Genomic DNA, 18,400 nt, shown 5'->3' with positions numbered 1-18,400 from the left:
ATTTCTGTTGTTTATGTGTTTCAAAAATTATGAACTCAAATTTGTGTAATGTTCTTTTAAAAATTTGCATATTAAAAACTTGTATTTGTAAATAATTTTAGTGTAATCTGTATCATCAATCAGCTTTACACCCATAAATGAGAGTGTATTATATATGTTATTGGAACTCCCACCAAATTTTGCTTATATTCTCTGTTCAGTAATGAATTTAGTTAATATAGGCAGCAGAAAAGCTTTGGTCATCACTTATGTGTATTCCTGGAGGCACTCCTTGTAACTCATAGATAAATTGTGTCATGGAAACTTTGCCAAGCACTTCACCAAGCAGGCAATTCGTACATTGTACAGAAGCCAATCTGCATTTGCCACCAACAAGGAGCTGCAGCCAGAGCTGAAGAATAGAAACACACTTTTGTAAAAACTTGCTTGTTGCATTCATACATAGGAAGATGCCTTGTATTCAGATTATTACTTCCTGTTGGTCAGTGTTGTGTATTGTTGTTATTGTTATTGTGTGCCTTCAAGTTGTTTCCGGCTTATGGCGACTCCAAGGCAAACCTATCATAGGTTTTTCTTGGTGTGGGTCAAATCTGACAAGATGCCATTCATATAATTAACACTGACATTAATAACTTTATAAAAAGTAAAACAGATGTGATGTTGGTGGCAACATGACCTTTAACATTTTGCCTCCCATTGCAGTCAAAGCCATAAACGGAACCTAGAAATAGCATGTTTCATTAGCAATCTGAATACTGATATGGAAAATTGCCCCTTTAGTCATGGTGAAAAAGTCAGCCGCTTTGGATCCTGTACAATGAGAATGATGGGTATACTATAATTATTTTTAGTGATGAGCAGGTAATCACCCAAGTAGAAATCTTAATATTTCTGTCATGGTAAAAGCCAATTTTATACACCGTACAACAAGGTTTTAACAAAATTAGTCTCATTTATAGGCAATAGTTGTGGGGAAGAGCCAACACATAAGAAATGCAAATGATACTGAAAATACACAAGACATCAGACATATCTCCTGCCTATAAAGTTGGCCATAGAGAAGACAAAAAATATTTGTTAATTATTGTAACTTGAATTACAAGTTCAGAGGAAGAAATTGTAAATTTAGCACTATTTTCCTTCCTGCTTCTCATCTCAGGTTTGGCTTGAGCTGTATTTTATTCCCACCCAAAATTAACACCATATGCTTCTGGGCAACATCCCCTTCACACCACTATTAATTGGACTCATACCTTGATAACTGAAACACATTCTGATATGTTTGTTGTGTACATTCTGTGTACACATTCTGATCTGTTTGTTTCAAGATTAAAATGTTTTTCCTCATTTTTCTCAACCTCTCTTCTTTTTCTGTTCCAATTTTTTAAGATTCTGTGGCCACAGGTAGCGCAAGAATGGTCTTACTACTGATCTTTGTAAGACACTATGGAGCCTTTTTTGGTTGACGAATGGAGGAAGGGATGTTTTAAATATTGAAAGTAATAAGCAAAATCACTTCTAAATTGCATCATATGTCTTATTTCTCAGAGCTCTTTTCTCCAACATTGTGCCATCCTGTAGTCAAAACTGTAGATATGCTGTAAAAAGTGTAGACATTTTGGACTACAATTCCATCACCACTACATAGCACGGGAATGGCTGGAAAAGGTGAGGGTTGTAGTCAAATACATCTTGAAGGCACCAGTTTGGGAAAGACTGGTCTAAAGACTTGCCATATGACTATATCAGGACAGAGAGATTCAGATAATGATAAACAGAATAAACTTCATTGTGAGATGTTAAGTTGAAACTCTGGGTTGATATGAGGCTAACAGAGAACAAGAGTTCCATGGCAACAGAGACAGAGTAACACACTGTAACAGCTTTTATTCCCCACAGGGCATAAAGCTTTGCTTTCCTAATCACAACATGGAAGACAAAAGAAAGTTATTTGTTTCGTTCCATATTTTATGCCTTTTTACGGTATTCCAATATCTGTTTCATGTCATAAGAACAATTGTTATTGTGAAAGTGATTTTAATATCAATATCTGTGGAACAAACTAAAGCAACTATACCAAGAAAAGTATACGCATATTTTACATAAACAGCTGATCATTACAGAGGAAGAATTAAATTACCTTAGCTACCAGGGTTTGAAGTATACCACCCCCACCACATTGTAAGACACTTTTTTATATTCTTTTTCATGTTTCAGAGGAATAACCGTGTTATTTTATGGCAGCAAAAACAACAAAGAGTCTTGTGGTCACCGAAACACTAACAAAATTCATTATGACATAAGTCCATTAGATCAGATTCACTAGGTGCATCCCTAAAATGGCAAGTGTAAATGTATTCTTGAAGGGTGGGATGGAGTTGAGGTCACAGGAGAAATAAATGGGAAAGGAACAGACAATGACAATTGTTTTAAATTATTGTGAGGTCAACTTCAACTTATGGTGATACTATGGATTAGAGACTCCCAAGACACCGAAGACATGCTATTATTAACCATCCAACTCAGGGCCATAGCTTCCTTGATTGAGTCAATCTACCTGTATTGTGTTCTTCTTATCTTTCTATTGCCTTCCATCTTAGCAAGCATTTCTGTCTTTTCTAATAAGTCATAGCTCATGATACGTACAATATACAGAAGCCTCAGTTTAGTTCAGCTTCTAGGGAGAATTCAGGCTTGATTTGCTCTTAGATCCATTTAACTGTCTTTTTAGCATTCCATGGTATCAATAGAGTTCTCCTCTGGCACCACATTTCAAGTAACACCACAGAGTATACCCCACAAGAGCCAGTATGATGTAGTGGTTTGAGTGTTGGACTAGGAGACCAAGGTTTGAATCTCCTCTCAGCCATGGAAACTCACAGAGTGACCTTGGGTGATTCACACTCTACCAGCCTCAGAAGAAGGCAAGTCAAAGGGTCTCCATAAATCAGAAATGACTCGATGGTACAAAAGCAACAAACAATAAAGCTCCGCTGAATGCATACCTAGGCTTGCACAGTAAGTCACAAAAGACAAATTGGGGGGGGGGGGGGGGGAGAAACACATGGATGACAAAAACAGAGTATAGAAATATAATAGTAATTTGCATAGAGGATATATCAGCACAAAAAGATTGTAACTAGAATTATAATAATGAACTGCATTTATTTAACCATTGATATTTTATTGCTTGAAGTTGTTTCAATTGGTCCAGATGAAACAGAATTTCTCTGTTATGTGCGAGGTTGTTTATATTAGTTGTCGAATTAAAGTAGCAGGTATTAAAGTCAAAGTTTTGAAAAAATTGATGTAGTGGAACATGGAAATGTAGTGAATCAAGGGAGTGTGCGATTAATTCTGCATAAATATTCAGCTAATGGGCTGAGATCCTGAAACAGATCGTGTTGAGCATAACTGCCATGTGGCTTATGACTTTGGTTGAAAGGGACTTTGATTGCTCTCTTTCTCCTGCTGCTTATGCTGGGCACACAACAACAGCTATGGGAGTGTGCAGGTGCAGCTTCAGCTCCCCAGGCACCAATCAGGTCAGGTGTGCCTTCCAGCTATCTTGGCAACTGCAGGATGGGAGAGAATCCTCCACCGGCAACAAAAAGCATCTACTTTTACTTGTGTGCTCAAGAATAATCGAAACATCCTGAGGCACTCCCCCAGCCTCAATCAGCAGCCAAACAGATGGAGCTGTACCCACAAAGCACCACCCTGGGTGTTGCACAGCCAGGGTGGTGAAGGGTAAGAAAAGTAACCACCAACAGGATGCTATCCATATTGTTTAAATAGACCATCTTGCTACAATTTAGATCACTTGTATGACATGACATAGAAATCTTATTCATTTTTTTTAAAAAAAAATCCCACTGGGCATACCTATATATTTGTTGTTGTTGTGGTTGTTGCTGTGTGCGTTTAAGTCATTTCCAATTTATGGCGACTTATAGTTGGGTTTTCTTGGCATGATTTCTTCAGAGGAGGTTTGCCAATGCTTTCCTCTGAAGCTGAGAGAGTGTAACTTGCCGAAGGTCATCCAGTGGGTTTCCATGGCCAAACCAGGATTGGAAATTTGATCTCCCCCAGTGTCCTGGTCCAATGCTCAAACCACTACACCATGTTATCTCTCCTCTGCACATTTAGAAGTCACTAAATAGCTCATTAATTCCCAAATGTTTGACGGGATATGACTAGCTGAGCTTTTTTCTTTCTTTCTTTTTAAGATCTCTCTGGCTTTTCTTCGCGAATGAAGATTCACAGTTTTGATAATTGACCATTTCTGTCATTTGCTGTTTTCTGGAGGTGTAATTCTAAATTAGAAATAATTGGTTTCTTAATTTTTTTTTTCTTTGCATATTTTAATATTGTAAGATGCTTTCTAGATATAAACATCTAATAAAAAGAAATAATAAAAGCAACATCTCCATGCAGTAAATAAAACAATTCTGTCAAATAGTACATACTATGTTTGCCTTCCACATACAAATACTCTGATAAATGTATTATTTGGGTTGGATCCAAATGAATTTACCTGAGGAATTTTAGATGAGAAAAATTACCTGCAAATCCAAATGGATTTGTTTATTTGCAAAGTTTTGCATAGGCTCTTTCTTAGGCTAGAGCATGTAATTCCCCTTTTCACTATTCTTAGACTGTAATACAACTGCAATATATTGTGATCTGCTAGCTCTTGAGCAAGGATTGGTGGATTTCCTGTTTACAGCTCTACAGATCATCCCATACAATTTTGTGTCATCATAGAGCTCAAATGCATCCTTGAGAAAAATTATTCACAATGCATTTCTGCCTTGTTGCAAGAGTTGTGGTTATGAACTAAGAACCTCCTTCGTTCACTTTCCCCTCCTAATCTAATGAGGGCAGTACATTGTTAGGAAGAAGTTCCAGTAGCATAGCAGGGACTCAAATTTAATCTTCTTTGAAGAAGCTCCTGGGGGATTATGAGTTAGTTACAAATAGGGAGGTTAAACATAGATGGATCTTCATCTTAAACACTCCTAGAGAAAGCTCTTTCAGATTTCCACATGCAGTGTGGAGAGGAGTTTAGCAAGAAAGAGCCAAGCAGAAAGAGTCCTAGGTGATTGATTGATATTGCTCTTTGTTTAAGAGTCTCCCTCCTGCCCACATGTCTGGCTGAAACGAAAGCTTAAACAATAAAGAAAAACCTCAATGAGAGTCTCTCTTGCCATATGCACACATACACACACCGAAGGAGCCTCCAAGTTTTACCCTCAACCTATCCAAGAATCAAGGCAAAATCCATAATTTTGGCCACAAAACCTGACCTCGACTTATACAAGAGGTCGACGTATAGTTGAGTATATATGGTCTGTACAAATTAGTTACATCAGGAAACATTAACACCATGGAATAAAATATGTGTGGGCATCCAGTAGTAAGAATCATTCATGAGAATTAGTTTGGGTTGTACCATGTGTGAAGTTGCCCCAAATAACCTTTATACGGCGGGGGGGGGGGGGGGGGGGGATAGTATTTTTTTTCTTGTGGACTTTGATTTGATTGTAGAACTTACCTTCCAGTATAGGAATTGGTTTCTAAAGATTTCTAACGGTTTTTCCCATTTCACTCGGCCCCCAAAGAATTGTTTAGTTTGTTTCAGTTTGTCTCATTTATAATGTGTCACAAATTCACAATGCGGAAAGCTCACATCAAAAGAATGTTTTAAAATTGTTGAAGACATGTGAGTATTTTTTTTCACTTAACTGGTTAATCTAATTAGCTTTTCATTGTAGCTAACATGTCCTATTTTCACATGACTACATTTGTACCATATAATGGATAAACAGTAAGAAACTCGGCAACAGTTCATGAGTCATTTATCATTTAAGGCCTGTCATTTTGGACATTCTTTTTGGACAAATTTCCACATAAGTTTCAAGCCTGTAAATTAGTACAACTGTTTGTGTGAGCATGTGAGTGTGATTTGTCACCCCCTTGTAATTTCTGGCAGTTGCTGGGATAGTCATCCAAAATACAGTACTATTTGCTGGTATAACAAAGTATGTTTTCTTGCATTGTAGTCAATCAGACTGCACTTAAGCGAAGTGCAGGTCTAGCCAAAGACATTTCGATTTCTGGCATGTAATAGCAAAGAATGCCCCCCCCCCTCAATTATCCATGTTAAGCTACATAATACTCAAAGCCACCTATGTAATTTTGTCACAGGAGACAGAAAATCTCACAAGTAGTTTTAGCCATCACTAGCAATAAAAGTACAGCAATTGTGGCGTAGTGGTTAGACTTTTGGGCTATGACTCTGAAAACTAGGGTTCAAATCCCCATTCAGCAGTGGAAACCCATTGGGTGACCTTGGACAAGTTACATGCTCTCAACCTCAGAAAACCAACATAGAAGATTTAATTAAAAGAAAAGTAAGTAACTTTTGTAAAGAAATATAAGAATAAGTAAAGGAAAGTCATAATATGTGAAATATTATAAATATTCAGCTTAAAGGACGGGAAGGTCATGTTTTAAATGTGTATGGTTGTGTATGGTCCTGTTTTCCTATTTTTCTTTTTATTTTTTGACTTAGTTTAGTTTTTTGTGTGTATACTTTAGTATAAGTTATTAGGCATTATGTATAGTGTAATATAGAATGTGTTGTGTTGAGGTTATTTTTATTTTTATTTTTATTTTTATTTATTTTTTTGAATTTTGCTTTCTCTTGTTTTTATGTTTAATTTGTATGAGAGTTAATGGTGTTTTGTGTTGTAAATAATTGTATTTGATTTTAATAATAAAATTTATAAATTTAAAATTAAAAAAAAAAAACCAACTTTTTGGTCTTCTTTCATGACACATCATATCTGCTGTCTGATATGGCTGCTTCCAGTGATGTATTTAGGTCTTTTACTCCAAAGTCTCAAAGGTCTACCTTCAAGTCTTTGCAAGATACTTTCCAGTTGAATCTCAAGTTTGGAAGCCAACTTTAACAGGAAAAAAAAAAGAGGAGGAGACGATGGGTTGTGTGTGGGGTGGACAGAATTTCAAACTAAAAAAAATCAAGAAGAAATGCACAAAGTTAGGTTAAAAAATAAAATTATACTCTGAGCTCATATATTCAGCACATGGTCATTTAGCATGGAATCAAGCTGAGTCATTGAAATGACCTGAATCTGACTTGAATCTGAGTCAATCAACTCGAGTCTGCATCATTGGCTGCCTCCCTTTGTCTAATTGTTGGACTGACCATGGCAAAGCCATAACATTTCTGGGAAAGCTTCTATTCGTGAAACTGAAACCCTTTGGAATCTGCCAAGTCCCATGCAGACGTTCTCTGCAAGCAGGCATGAAAAGAAAGCTTACTCCTAGGCTTATTGTTAATGGTTAATTCTTCATACTCCCTCCAGATAGTGACTGAAAGACTTGCAAAGAGAGGTAATTGGTAGCTCACAGACAGATGAATTCTGAATAGCATCAGTGACAATACAGGCTAATAGCCAATGGCAAAAATATTGTATCCTGTTCTCTAGGGCCAGTCCAAGAATTTTGCTTACTGAAGCAGAGCAAATCATACTTCCTGCACTTACATAGGTCTAAGCATGTAGCAGTCAAAACCAAGTAAATTGTTATACTCATGAGGTAGAAAATCCCACAAAAAGTTTAGTCCTCTTTCTGGGAGTGAAATAAATAAAGTAATACTAGAATAACAAAATAACTATCCTCTTCCATTTCATGAGATCCACCGTATGCTCCCTAAGGGAGGTAGCTCACTCTACCTAATGGGAACGGCAACCCTGCTGGTCTCCGATACATTAATCTAATCACACACCCTGTTGAGAACATTTTTGCTACTCCAGCTGTCCAATTTATTTCAAAATTCCATAAAAATTTAAGGGTTGTGGTGGGGTGGGGAGGAGGTTGGACAATGCAGCCACATCCATACAAGCAGTTTTCCCAACACAGCAGGAGTTCGTGTTCTGACAGGGATGGTAACTAAAGGCTATTCACTTGATGCAGTGAGAGAGGTTCATATGTGACTTCCATTACCACTAATCTCTGTGCATTGAGAGCAAAGAGAGATTAGATTCCCATGGTGATGCTTTCCATCTGAAATCCAGATTGTGAGGGAATCTGCAGTTTCATCAAGAGAAATCATATAGAGTCCTCATTTTTTGTTTGCCACTATGACTTGAAAATGAATTACTGGCAGATGTAGGGGGCTTGCGTTGAAACAAAACTAATTCATTTAAAGAGCCGCATGCTGTTAGCTGAAACTGTCTAGGATATTGTATGAAGTGTCAAAGAGCTAAGGAAAGCATGTAAATTCAAAGCAAGGGCAATGGGGCTGAGTGGGGTGATGATGATAAGCTTCCTGGAACATCTGGCAATTAATTTTAGTTTTGAAGGCTTTTAGAGAGTTGGCTAATGTAATTGTTATTCCCTTTCACAGTAGGAAAAAGTAAAGCATCAGACAGCCAAGAAGCTTGCCATTATAGTTTTCCAGGTTTCTCACACTACAAGAAAAAGGAAGGAAGGAAGGAAGGAAGGAAGGGCCTGTTACAGACTGCCAAAATAAATCTGCTTCGGGTCTCTTTGGAGGTATGCTATTTAAATGATGCATGGGTCCTAAGAGTCCGGAGGTCACGCCAAAGCCACACTCCATTCCTAAGCACTGGAGTGCAGCTTTTGGTGCAGCTTCCGGATTCTTAGGATGCATGCGTCATTTAAATAGCATACCTCCAAAGAGACCCAAAGCAGCTTTATTTTGGCAGTCTGTAACAGGCCATAGTTTTCATTGCAGGAGAAAACAAATATTTCTTAGGGTTCGGTGTTTGTGCCCAAAGGGAAGGCTGAAGAGGAAATCTAGGATTGACACCTGGCTTCAGCTGGACCTGCACCAGGCTTTTCACTTTAATCAGTTTGCTCAGAGTTTGAAGTTAAGGTTGAAGTTCAAGTGCTTAGCTTTAAATAGATTATAGGTCAAATAAATGGCCCTTTATTCATCCAATTTAAGTGTCTGGTCTCGTTATTTCACAGTTGGGTATCAAAGGACAGATGTATGTATCTTAGATGTTTATCACACTATGCTCTTAAAGAGCTACTATTCCAGTGTGACTCCTCTAGCAGCCTCCTGTTGCATGCTGGGATTGGCAGTTTTAAGGAGCTGAACTTATCTGCCTGAGAATTCTAAATACCCCTCCTTAAAACTGCCAATCCCAGCATGCAACAGGAGGCAGCTAGAGGAGTCACACTGGAATAGTACCTCTTTAAGAGCATAGTGTGATAAACACCTATGATTACAACAATACACAATCCAGCTTTCATGAATATGTAAAATACCTTAACCAGCTTGGTTCTGATCAAGACATACAGAAATTTCCTAATGTCTAATATTTGGGACTATGTATTCCCCAAATGTATGACTCCTGGTCAACACAATGGTGCACAACAATGTTACCTTTTTTCTGAGGCCTTAGTACAAATAGCTTCTGCATAGAAAAAAGTGCTGAGAACATAATGAGGAGTGTTGAAAATAGGTCAGGTGCCAAGAGCATAGGCTTATCAAGAGGGAGAGATCAGGTGTTTCCAGTTTTATTATTCCAAAGCTCTTGACAGCTATTGAGCGATCCACCTGAAAAACCATTATTAAAACTACAGTAAAATGGGCCTGGATTATTACAACTGTCTGCCTTTGTTTAAACTGCTGCTCTTCATAAGAGATCAATATACAAGTTAATGTATACAAAATATGAAGCAGAACATTCAGCATAAAAAAGCAGAAAATATATTAGCAAATGAATTAGGCACAGAATGGATATATATTGTATATATTATTATTATTAAACCTTACTTATAAAGCGCTGTAAATTTACACAGCGCTGTACATACAATCTTTTTAATTGGACAGTTCCCTGCCCTCAGGCTTACAATCTAAAAAGAACGACACAAAGGGAGTGGTGGTGGGGAAGGGGTGTCTCTAGTAGGATAATACATATAAAATACATAGCAATACAGGAAATGATTCAATATCAATGTCAAAACAGACAACAAAAGAACATCAAATAGCAAGTGACAATTATGCAATGCTTGGGAATGCTGCCCTGAACAGGATGGTCTTCAACTCCATTTTGAAGCTGGTTAAAGAAGTGATGGCTCTTGCTTGTGGGGGAAGAAGGTTCCAGGAGTGAGGGGCAGTGAGTGAAAAGGGGCGAATCCGAGATGGGGCAGAGGAAATCCTGGGCTGGGACAGCAGGCCTTGACTACCAGAATGGAGGGCCCTAGTGGGATGTATATACTCATGTATAAGTTTAGAATTTTTTGTCAAAAAATTAACGCCAAAAAGCTGGGTCGACTTATCTACGGGTCAATGTAAGTAGTGTATTTTAACTCTTCTTCTCTGAGTAGAGTGGCAAAAGGTATGAGCTGACTTCATCCTGGGAGCACCCAAAAGAAGAACCAACCCCCTGAACTCTTTCTACCATGAATCTGCTTCTGGCCATTTTGAATGCTTGGATGGGAAAATGGAAGTGGTGGCATCTCTTTGGTGCTTCCCCTCAAAAGAGTGCCAAGAGGAATTGGGCTTAGAAGGATATGATTAAGTCATTTCTACATGAAGACAGTAAACTTTGTCCTTTACATCCTTTGTTGCATGCCCCTAAGTTTTATCTTCGACTTATCCATGATCCATATTGAAATCCATAATTTTGGCTCCAAAACTTGCCCTTGACTTATACATGAGGTTGACTTATAGTTAAACATATATGGTGTGTGTGTGGTAGAAATATAAGAGAAGTATGCATTAATTGTGTGGTCAAAAAAACGGCCAAATTCTCCTCTGAGGATGCCTATTTGGGAATCTCCATATGTATAAATCCAAGCAAGTTACAACAAAATATTTCTTAGAACAATTTCTCATAATATGCATATTTTCCTGCAACCAAATACAGTGCACCCGCATCATATGCCAGAAGAAATAATGGTGTGCACACTGTGCCACTGTAATGGGGCTCAAGCATATGCACAATTTCGTTTATTGGGGGGGGGGGTCCAAAACAGATCCTCTGCATAAAAGAAGGGTGCACTGTATTCCTTTGAGTAGCAAAGCAACAGAATTGCCAATATGTTGGGGAAACATATGCCCTTACTTCTTGGTACAGAAGCCAATACTTGTATGGATCCTCTGCAATAACATGTTTTCCTGCTTTAACTGACATTTAGAGAGAAAAACCTTAATATGAGAAGGTGGCATAAGATATTAGATAAGAGTTTTAACATCTGGATAAGTTATCTTAAGTGTGTATTCTCTTTGCTTATTTAAACCTAGGTCATTAGCTATATATATCACTTGTGTTCTGACAGTCCCCTTTATTTTGTCACTCAACACCATGGATTGTTGAAGAATGTCTTAGTGAAATACAGCCAACCAAGAAAATTTCATTTACCCCAACAGTAGAAAAAGAACAGTCTTTTAATTATTATTTCTAGAATTTCCACAAAGTGGCTAAAGAATGACATTAAAGTTTGTAAATTCATCCTTGTCCTTTTCTCCTCTTCCTGTCCACAAGAAGGAGATCTGATCATTATACACAAGCTCCAGCCCACATCAAATCCATATGATGGATTGTCAAGTAGCTATGTAACTCCTTTATTTTCATAAGGTAAGAAAAGTGTGTGTAAGTATTTGTGTATACACAAATGGAAAGTTCTGCACTAATTTCTAAGTAGTAAAAACATCTGATAGCCAGCATGGCGCAGTGATTTGATCATTACATTACGACTCTGGAGATCAGTGCTCAGTTCCTCGCTCAGCCATGGAAACCCACTGGGTGACCTTGGGCAAGTCACACACTGTCAGCCCCAGAAAACCCTGATAGGATAGTCTGGGGGAAGGCTGCTGCAGGTGGTGGTAGTGGCAGCCAAAACAGCATGCTTGCCCTTCTCCTTCACAGTGGTGGCAGCCTCCTCTTCAGGAGGAAGCCATCAATGTGGCAAAGCCTGAAGGGGTATGCTCACCCTTGTCCTTTGCAATGGTGGCAGCCTCCCCCCAGGAAGAAGCCACTGCCACAGTGAAGCTGGGAGGGGCATGCTCGTCACTTCTCACCTCACAGTGGGAGGAGGGCCCAACTGGGTGTTACTCCTTTTCTGAGGTGCCAGAACCATCCCCAAGAACCTCCCCTGACACTGGAGGACACCAGGGGTGAGGAAGCCATGGTACCAAATAGAATTTTATTCTTATTTACTTTCTTTGCTTCTGTACACAGAACCCTAAATGAAAAGTGTACTAATTTGCAGTGTGTAATTTGTTGCTACAAATGCTTAAGGAACACATCCAGATGTCTGAGTAATGTTTTGTGAAAATATTGTGCCTCTCCTCCCACCATTCCACTTGTAGCCAGCAAAATTTTAAGATTACTAACTGATCACTTTAGTGCAACGTCTTTTATTTCCACACTAGGCACGGGATGAGCACCACCCCCTACTGTTGGTTATGACTAGACATTCATGGCAAGGGACTACTTTTACCTTTTTACCAAAAACTTGCAAGGCTAAAAATCCCAAGCATGATGTGTGCTTGTAGGCCCTGACCTATCTCAACACCCCATCTTCCATTAGAATCAATCCTTGTATGGCAATGCAGACTGTAATTAATATAATTGATACTAATTAGGATTAGCTTTAAACCAGTGTTTGAAACTGGTTTCCACACCCTGTCTAAAGCAAACCTAAGTTAACCTTAGCCATGATCAGCATGGTGCCCACAACAATACAGTGGCCTTTGCATTAGGCAGCTATTTAAAGACATAGGAACAGGGCTAGAAAAAAAATGCACCCCTCATTCCTGGCATTCAATTTTTATTTGCCCTGTAAAATATATAGATTTTTAAAATATTTAGAGCTGTTTTATTTTTATTCCTGTAAGTGCTGGATTTTGAGAGGGAGTACCAACACTCAGCATGATAGTTATATTACTAACCCAGTGTTTTTATGCTTATGTTCTGCTCAGAATGAATTTGGAAAAACATGAGGCTCTGCTCAAGCAACAGTGTTTATCTGATTGGCACATTTTGGGATGGCTGCTTCACAAGTAAACAAAGGGGTGTCACTGATGTTGAATTATCTCAACAGGATGAGGCCTCATTTCTGAATACATTTATTTTGCAGTCTGGACTTTTAATATAGTATTAACATTCATAGGGGCTCAACAGACAGGCAGCTCTGTGCCGCCCCTTTTAGCCCCGCATAGTTATCGCAACCACCAAATGGTGCGGCAACCATGCGCTCCCTCCTGGGAGCAAAAAGAAGCTGCCTAAAGCAGCTTCCTGGAAGGGGTGAGATTGGAGTGCGCATGCCCCAATTGTGTCCCTTCCTGCCAGCACCATTTGGGTGCTGCGCAATGCATGCACCATCATGGTGCCACTCATGTGGAGGGAAAACATGGATATATGTACTCCCCATTTTGCTCTTCTAATCATTGTTTAGTGCTCTAGTCAAACCCTAAATTGTGGCTAATCTTCCCTGTGGTTTATTTAAACAAGTCAGCTTCTTAAACCAAGATTTGATAACTTCTGCCAGTAAGCCACCGTTAAAACTAACCATACTTTCATTGGATAAAGAGGCTACAATAGATTGAACTGTTTTTGTTATTTACACATATTTGGTAAGAGATTCTGGAGAAAGCTTCAGAATTTAGCTTCTGGAGAAAGCTTCATTATTTCAGAAAAACTTCAGAATTTAGCTTGTGTGTTATAGGCAGGCACACACAGCTAAGGTAAGACCTATTAGGACAGAATCCCATTCTTTCCCAGTACAAGATTTATTGTGTGGTTTACTGCAGAAAAAGAGCCGGTATGGTGTAGTGCTTTCAGTGTTGGATTGGCTGGAGACCAGGACTGAATCCCAACTTCGTCATGCAAACCCACTGGGTGACCTTGGGCAAGACACATTCTCTCAGCCTCAGAGGAATACAATGGAAAAACCCTTCTGAACAAATTCTGCCAAGGAAGCCCAGTTATAAGTTTGCTCTAGAGTTGCCATAAATCAGAAATGACTTGAAGACATACAACAACAACAATAACAACAACAACAATAACAACAACAACAATTTACTGCAGCCACACTGCTTCAACCCAGCACCAAAGATCTGTGGTTCACCACCCTGGGTTCATCATCTTCCCTGATTAAAAAATGGCCAGCTACACAGAAGACACAGTGGAAAAGGTGTGCTGCGCAAAAATACTTTGTAGAATGAAGCTTTGTTGTCAGAGGCTTTGTTCGCTGAGATATGACTGTATCCCATTTCCCCGAACCTGAGGTAGTTTACAATAATGGTTTTAAAATACATCCACAGGACAACATTGCAATAAAAAAAGAACTTAAACCCAAAATAAAACAACATTTATTAATGGTACTGTACTATAAGCTGTGACTAGCGATAGTTGCATTGTTATGATGATACTGTGCCAGAAACTTGCATAGGTTTTTTTTAAATCATATTTTATCACAAACAATCTAAGCTTTAAAATGTCATCCACAACACAAGACATCTTTTAGAGGACCAGTCATTTCCCTTTGATCTTAAATGGCAATCTCTTGAAGTGGTAAACAGTGTTAGAATGAGGTCAGTTTAGCACTCCTTGCAGTTCATAGAATTTGCCAAAGTCTGCTGGATGACTCCAATTTAAACAATACAGTTTTGTCTGCTACATTTGGGTGGTGGTGGTGGGGAGAAATCCTCTAATACATGAAGGATTAATTGTTCTCTCACCACTGCTTTATTTGGTCATTTAAAAGTTCATGCAAGTTTTATAGTCTCCTTATTTTTCTTTACCACAGGTGTTGGATTTCTGCCTTTGTACCCTTGGTTCTCTTATTTTCTTAGTTATATTTTTTTCTTTAACCCAGTTTGTACTTTGTGAAGTTATAAGAACAGAGGTTTTCTAAAGTGAATTTTATAAGTCCCATTGTAATACTCACAGTGCAGCTGAGAAGGTGGTGTGCTTTTGTTTTCATACATATCAAAATGGAGGCTTTTGCCTTTGTATATTGGTTTTTTTTCCCCACTGAAAACTACACATCCAGATTTATTCTTTATTCATTTATCTATAAAACAATGCTCTTTGTTGCACTCTCTGTGAGTCCTACATATGGGACACTGTGCATGCAGACCCATATGTGTGAATACACTGTGAATACACATCACTCAGAGAACACTAGTTACAGCTAAGGAGCATGCTTTTCTAGCTCCCGGTACTTGTTTCATTTAGGTTTACCAGCATAATAGACACCATATTAGCATAGAATGTTTTTTTTTAAAAACCCTACATCAAAATAAAAAGATCAAAACATTAAAAGAAGAAGATAAATGTATTGGTGCCAAAGTGTTAGTAGTGAGCTTTTTGCAGCCAGAGGCACAGGAAAAGATTGCACTACCCACCAACAAAAGCCAACCAAACTGGCAATAATGTTACCCCAAGACCGGGCCTCCCCATTGCCCCCCATATTTCATATCAAACTAATATTAAAAGGGAAGCTAGGAGTGACCTAGGAATAACCACACTATGGACCCCTGACCCCTTCACAGTTGGAAAGACCAGTTTGTGCTAGCATGGGGGTTAGAGGGCAACCACCCTGATGAGATTTACTGAGTCCCCAGCTTCAGCCCTTTGGCAGTAAGAGGACTCAGGCTGAAGAAAGTAATTGTTTGGGTCTACATGGAGCAAGGACACTCCTACCAGGAATGTTAATCTCTTTGTCCAGTGCACCCTCCCCAATCACCCAACCTGCTCTGAACAAGTGTTGGTAAGAAACTCCTGTGATTGGGTTGCATTAGGATTGCCATAAGTTGGAAATGACTTGAAGGTACACAGCATCAACAATACAATAAATACTAGGGTGAATTTGTTATTTGATATTACAAGTGGCTTGTGCATTCGTCTTTGGTTTATAGCCAGTTTTGACCTCTGTGTGCTGGAACTTGTACATCAAAGGTACAAGTGTACTGTGTAAAGGCCAGTACAGATATATTATTGTTTCACAAATCACAGGTTTGGTAGAATTATGACTATTGTCACACGTGAACAGCTCATTTGCTTTCTAGCTGCATAATGTTCTTCAGTGACATGGTCTGCTGCTAAAGGTCCTATCTGATACAGTTAAAATGCACCACAGAACAAAAGTAGGTATTTCAAGATTCCATTATTGTGTTTTTTACAGTGGTGCCAGATGTAATATGTATGATAATTTTGCCTGCTTTCAAGAAAAACAATAATAGGGTAAACTTATTTAGAAGATTTATTTCATTTTTGTTTTATATTTTACTTGCATATACACATACAGTCAGCCCTCCAGATCCATGGATTCAACCATCCACTGCTTGAAAATGTTTTTAAAAATTCTAAAAAGCAAACCTTGATTTTTCCATTTTATATTAGGGACACCATTTTACTATGGTACTTGAATATCTAAGGATTTTAGTATCCATGGAGAGGGGGAGTCCTGGAACCAATCCCAGTGGAAACTAATAATAATAATAATAATAATAATAATAGTTTTTATTTATATCTTCCCGCCTCTCCCAATGGATCGAGGCGGGATCACAACAGAGTTAAAAAACAGTTATAGCTACCGTGCAATTAAAAACCACAGCTAAAACATAAAACATCAAGTGTAAGACATGAAACATCCTCAGTCAATCGCAGGGTCAGATGCTCTCATTCCGTTCCAATGGTCTTCATAGGAGGTCAAGAGGGTATGCGCGGCAAAAGAGCTCTGTCTTTACTGCCTTCTTGAAAATTTCCAAAGATGTGACAAGGCGAATCTCCTCTGGGAATCCGTTCCATAGACTAGGGGCAGCTATACTGTGTGCTATTTGGGAAGTGGAAACTTGTCTGGATGCTGATATCTCTAACAAGTTCTTCCCACTTGTTCTAAGAGTGTGGGGCGGATTGTACAGGGAGATGCTTTCCTGTAAGTAACCCAGGCCCAAGCCATGTAGGGCTTTAAAGGTAATGACCAACACCTTGTATTGTGCCCGGAAGCTAACTGGGAGCCAGTGTAGATCTTTCAAGATAGGTGTTATATGGTCAAGACTCAAAGCACTAGTGACCAACCTGGCTGCCGCATTTTGCACTAGTTGAAGCTTTCTGAACTTGGTACAAGGGTAGCCCCATGTAGAGCGCATTACAGAAATCAAGACGAGAGATTACCAGAGCATGTACTACAGCTTCAAGGTCCTTTCGGTTGAGGTAGGGTCGCAGTTGGCTTATCAACCAAAGATGATACCAGGCACTTCTGGCCATCGCATCCACTTGAGATGACAAACGTAGAGACGGATCCAGAAGTCCTCCCAAACTGTGAACTTCTTCCTTCAGTGGAAGTGTAACCCCATCTAGGAGTGGTGGACAAATTTCCTTCCCCAAACCTAAGGAGCCTATGGCAAGGGCCCACTGTACACCTATTTGATATAGTACTCTTACTACCATCACATTAGGGTGAGAATTTGTACTACTTGGTAAAATATATATCTTTCTTATTTCAAAATCCATGTTTTAGTCTCATCTGTAGTAAATATACTAAAGGCACCATATCCTGTCTGATTTGGAAGTTAAACAAGATCAGCCCTGGTTAGTACTTGGATTTAAGTCTGTCAACAAATACCAGGCTTTCTAGGTTATATTTCATAGGAAGAAGTGGCAACAACACTTCTGGATATTCCTTGCCTAAGAAAATCCTATGAAATTCATAAGGTCACCATAAGTCAAGAAGCCACTCGAAGGTACATACACATACATATATCAACCCTTATACAAGGTTCATTGATTCACAGGGTCAGCTCTGACTGGAACTAGCCATTGCATTCAGGCTCTTGGCTTCATAACTGCCTTTGGATTAATCAGCAGTGATGCTGCTCAGTTGAGATGGTTGCTCTTCAATGACAATATCTAAAAATATCAGAGGATTTTGTTGGGAAACGTTTAAGAACTGAAAATTTGGTCTGTGGAAAATGAGCTTAGGAATGTTGTTGAAATAACATGAAAGTATTTGAAAATATTCCATACAAGAAAAATATTCCGGTTTTTAAATGCTAAATTCTGAACCATAAATTAATCAGAAGTTAAAGTAATTAGCTAGTTTAGTCTGATTCAAAATGTCAGCATTTTTTAAAAAATAGTATCAGGTCCACAGTTCACTTGGAACTATCCTGTAGAAACCCCCAGGAATGAAATGAATAGATGCTGGACAAGAGGCTAGTGTCTGCAGATTGCTGGTAGAAGATTCATATTTTAATCCTGGGTTCATATATAGCTAGAAGTAGGAGGCAAAGCCAACCTAATAGTAATCCAAGGTTCTGTACAAGAAACATCAACCAGGGTCGCTGTGTCTGAATGTGAGTCATTTCAGGAAGCTAAAAAAA

General features: G+C 38.7%; 1 protein-coding gene across 2 annotated transcripts in view; it reads right to left on the bottom strand.

The window, feature by feature from the left end:
• Positions 1-16,320: 16,320 nt before the first annotated feature.
• The window catches only part of SLC39A12 (solute carrier family 39 member 12), a 40,748-nt gene continuing 38,668 nt past the window's right edge, over positions 16,321-18,400 (bottom strand). For both annotated transcript variants that reach the window (XM_089531425.1, XM_089531426.1), the window contains one exon: positions 16,321-18,391. In XM_089531425.1, the coding sequence (XP_089387551.1) occupies positions 18,263-18,391 (129 nt within the window). In that variant the 3' untranslated portion in view covers positions 16,321-18,262. The remainder of the gene's footprint in view (positions 18,392-18,400) is intronic.

This window comes from Sceloporus occidentalis, unplaced genomic scaffold (genome assembly GCF_023333645.1).
Source record: "Sceloporus occidentalis isolate IW3139 unplaced genomic scaffold, rSceOcc1.0.p SCAF_7, whole genome shotgun sequence".
NCBI lineage: Eukaryota > Metazoa > Chordata > Lepidosauria > Squamata > Phrynosomatidae > Sceloporus > Sceloporus occidentalis.
Note: the sequence above shows the minus strand (reverse complement) of the source record. Positions and strands in the feature narration are given on the sequence as shown.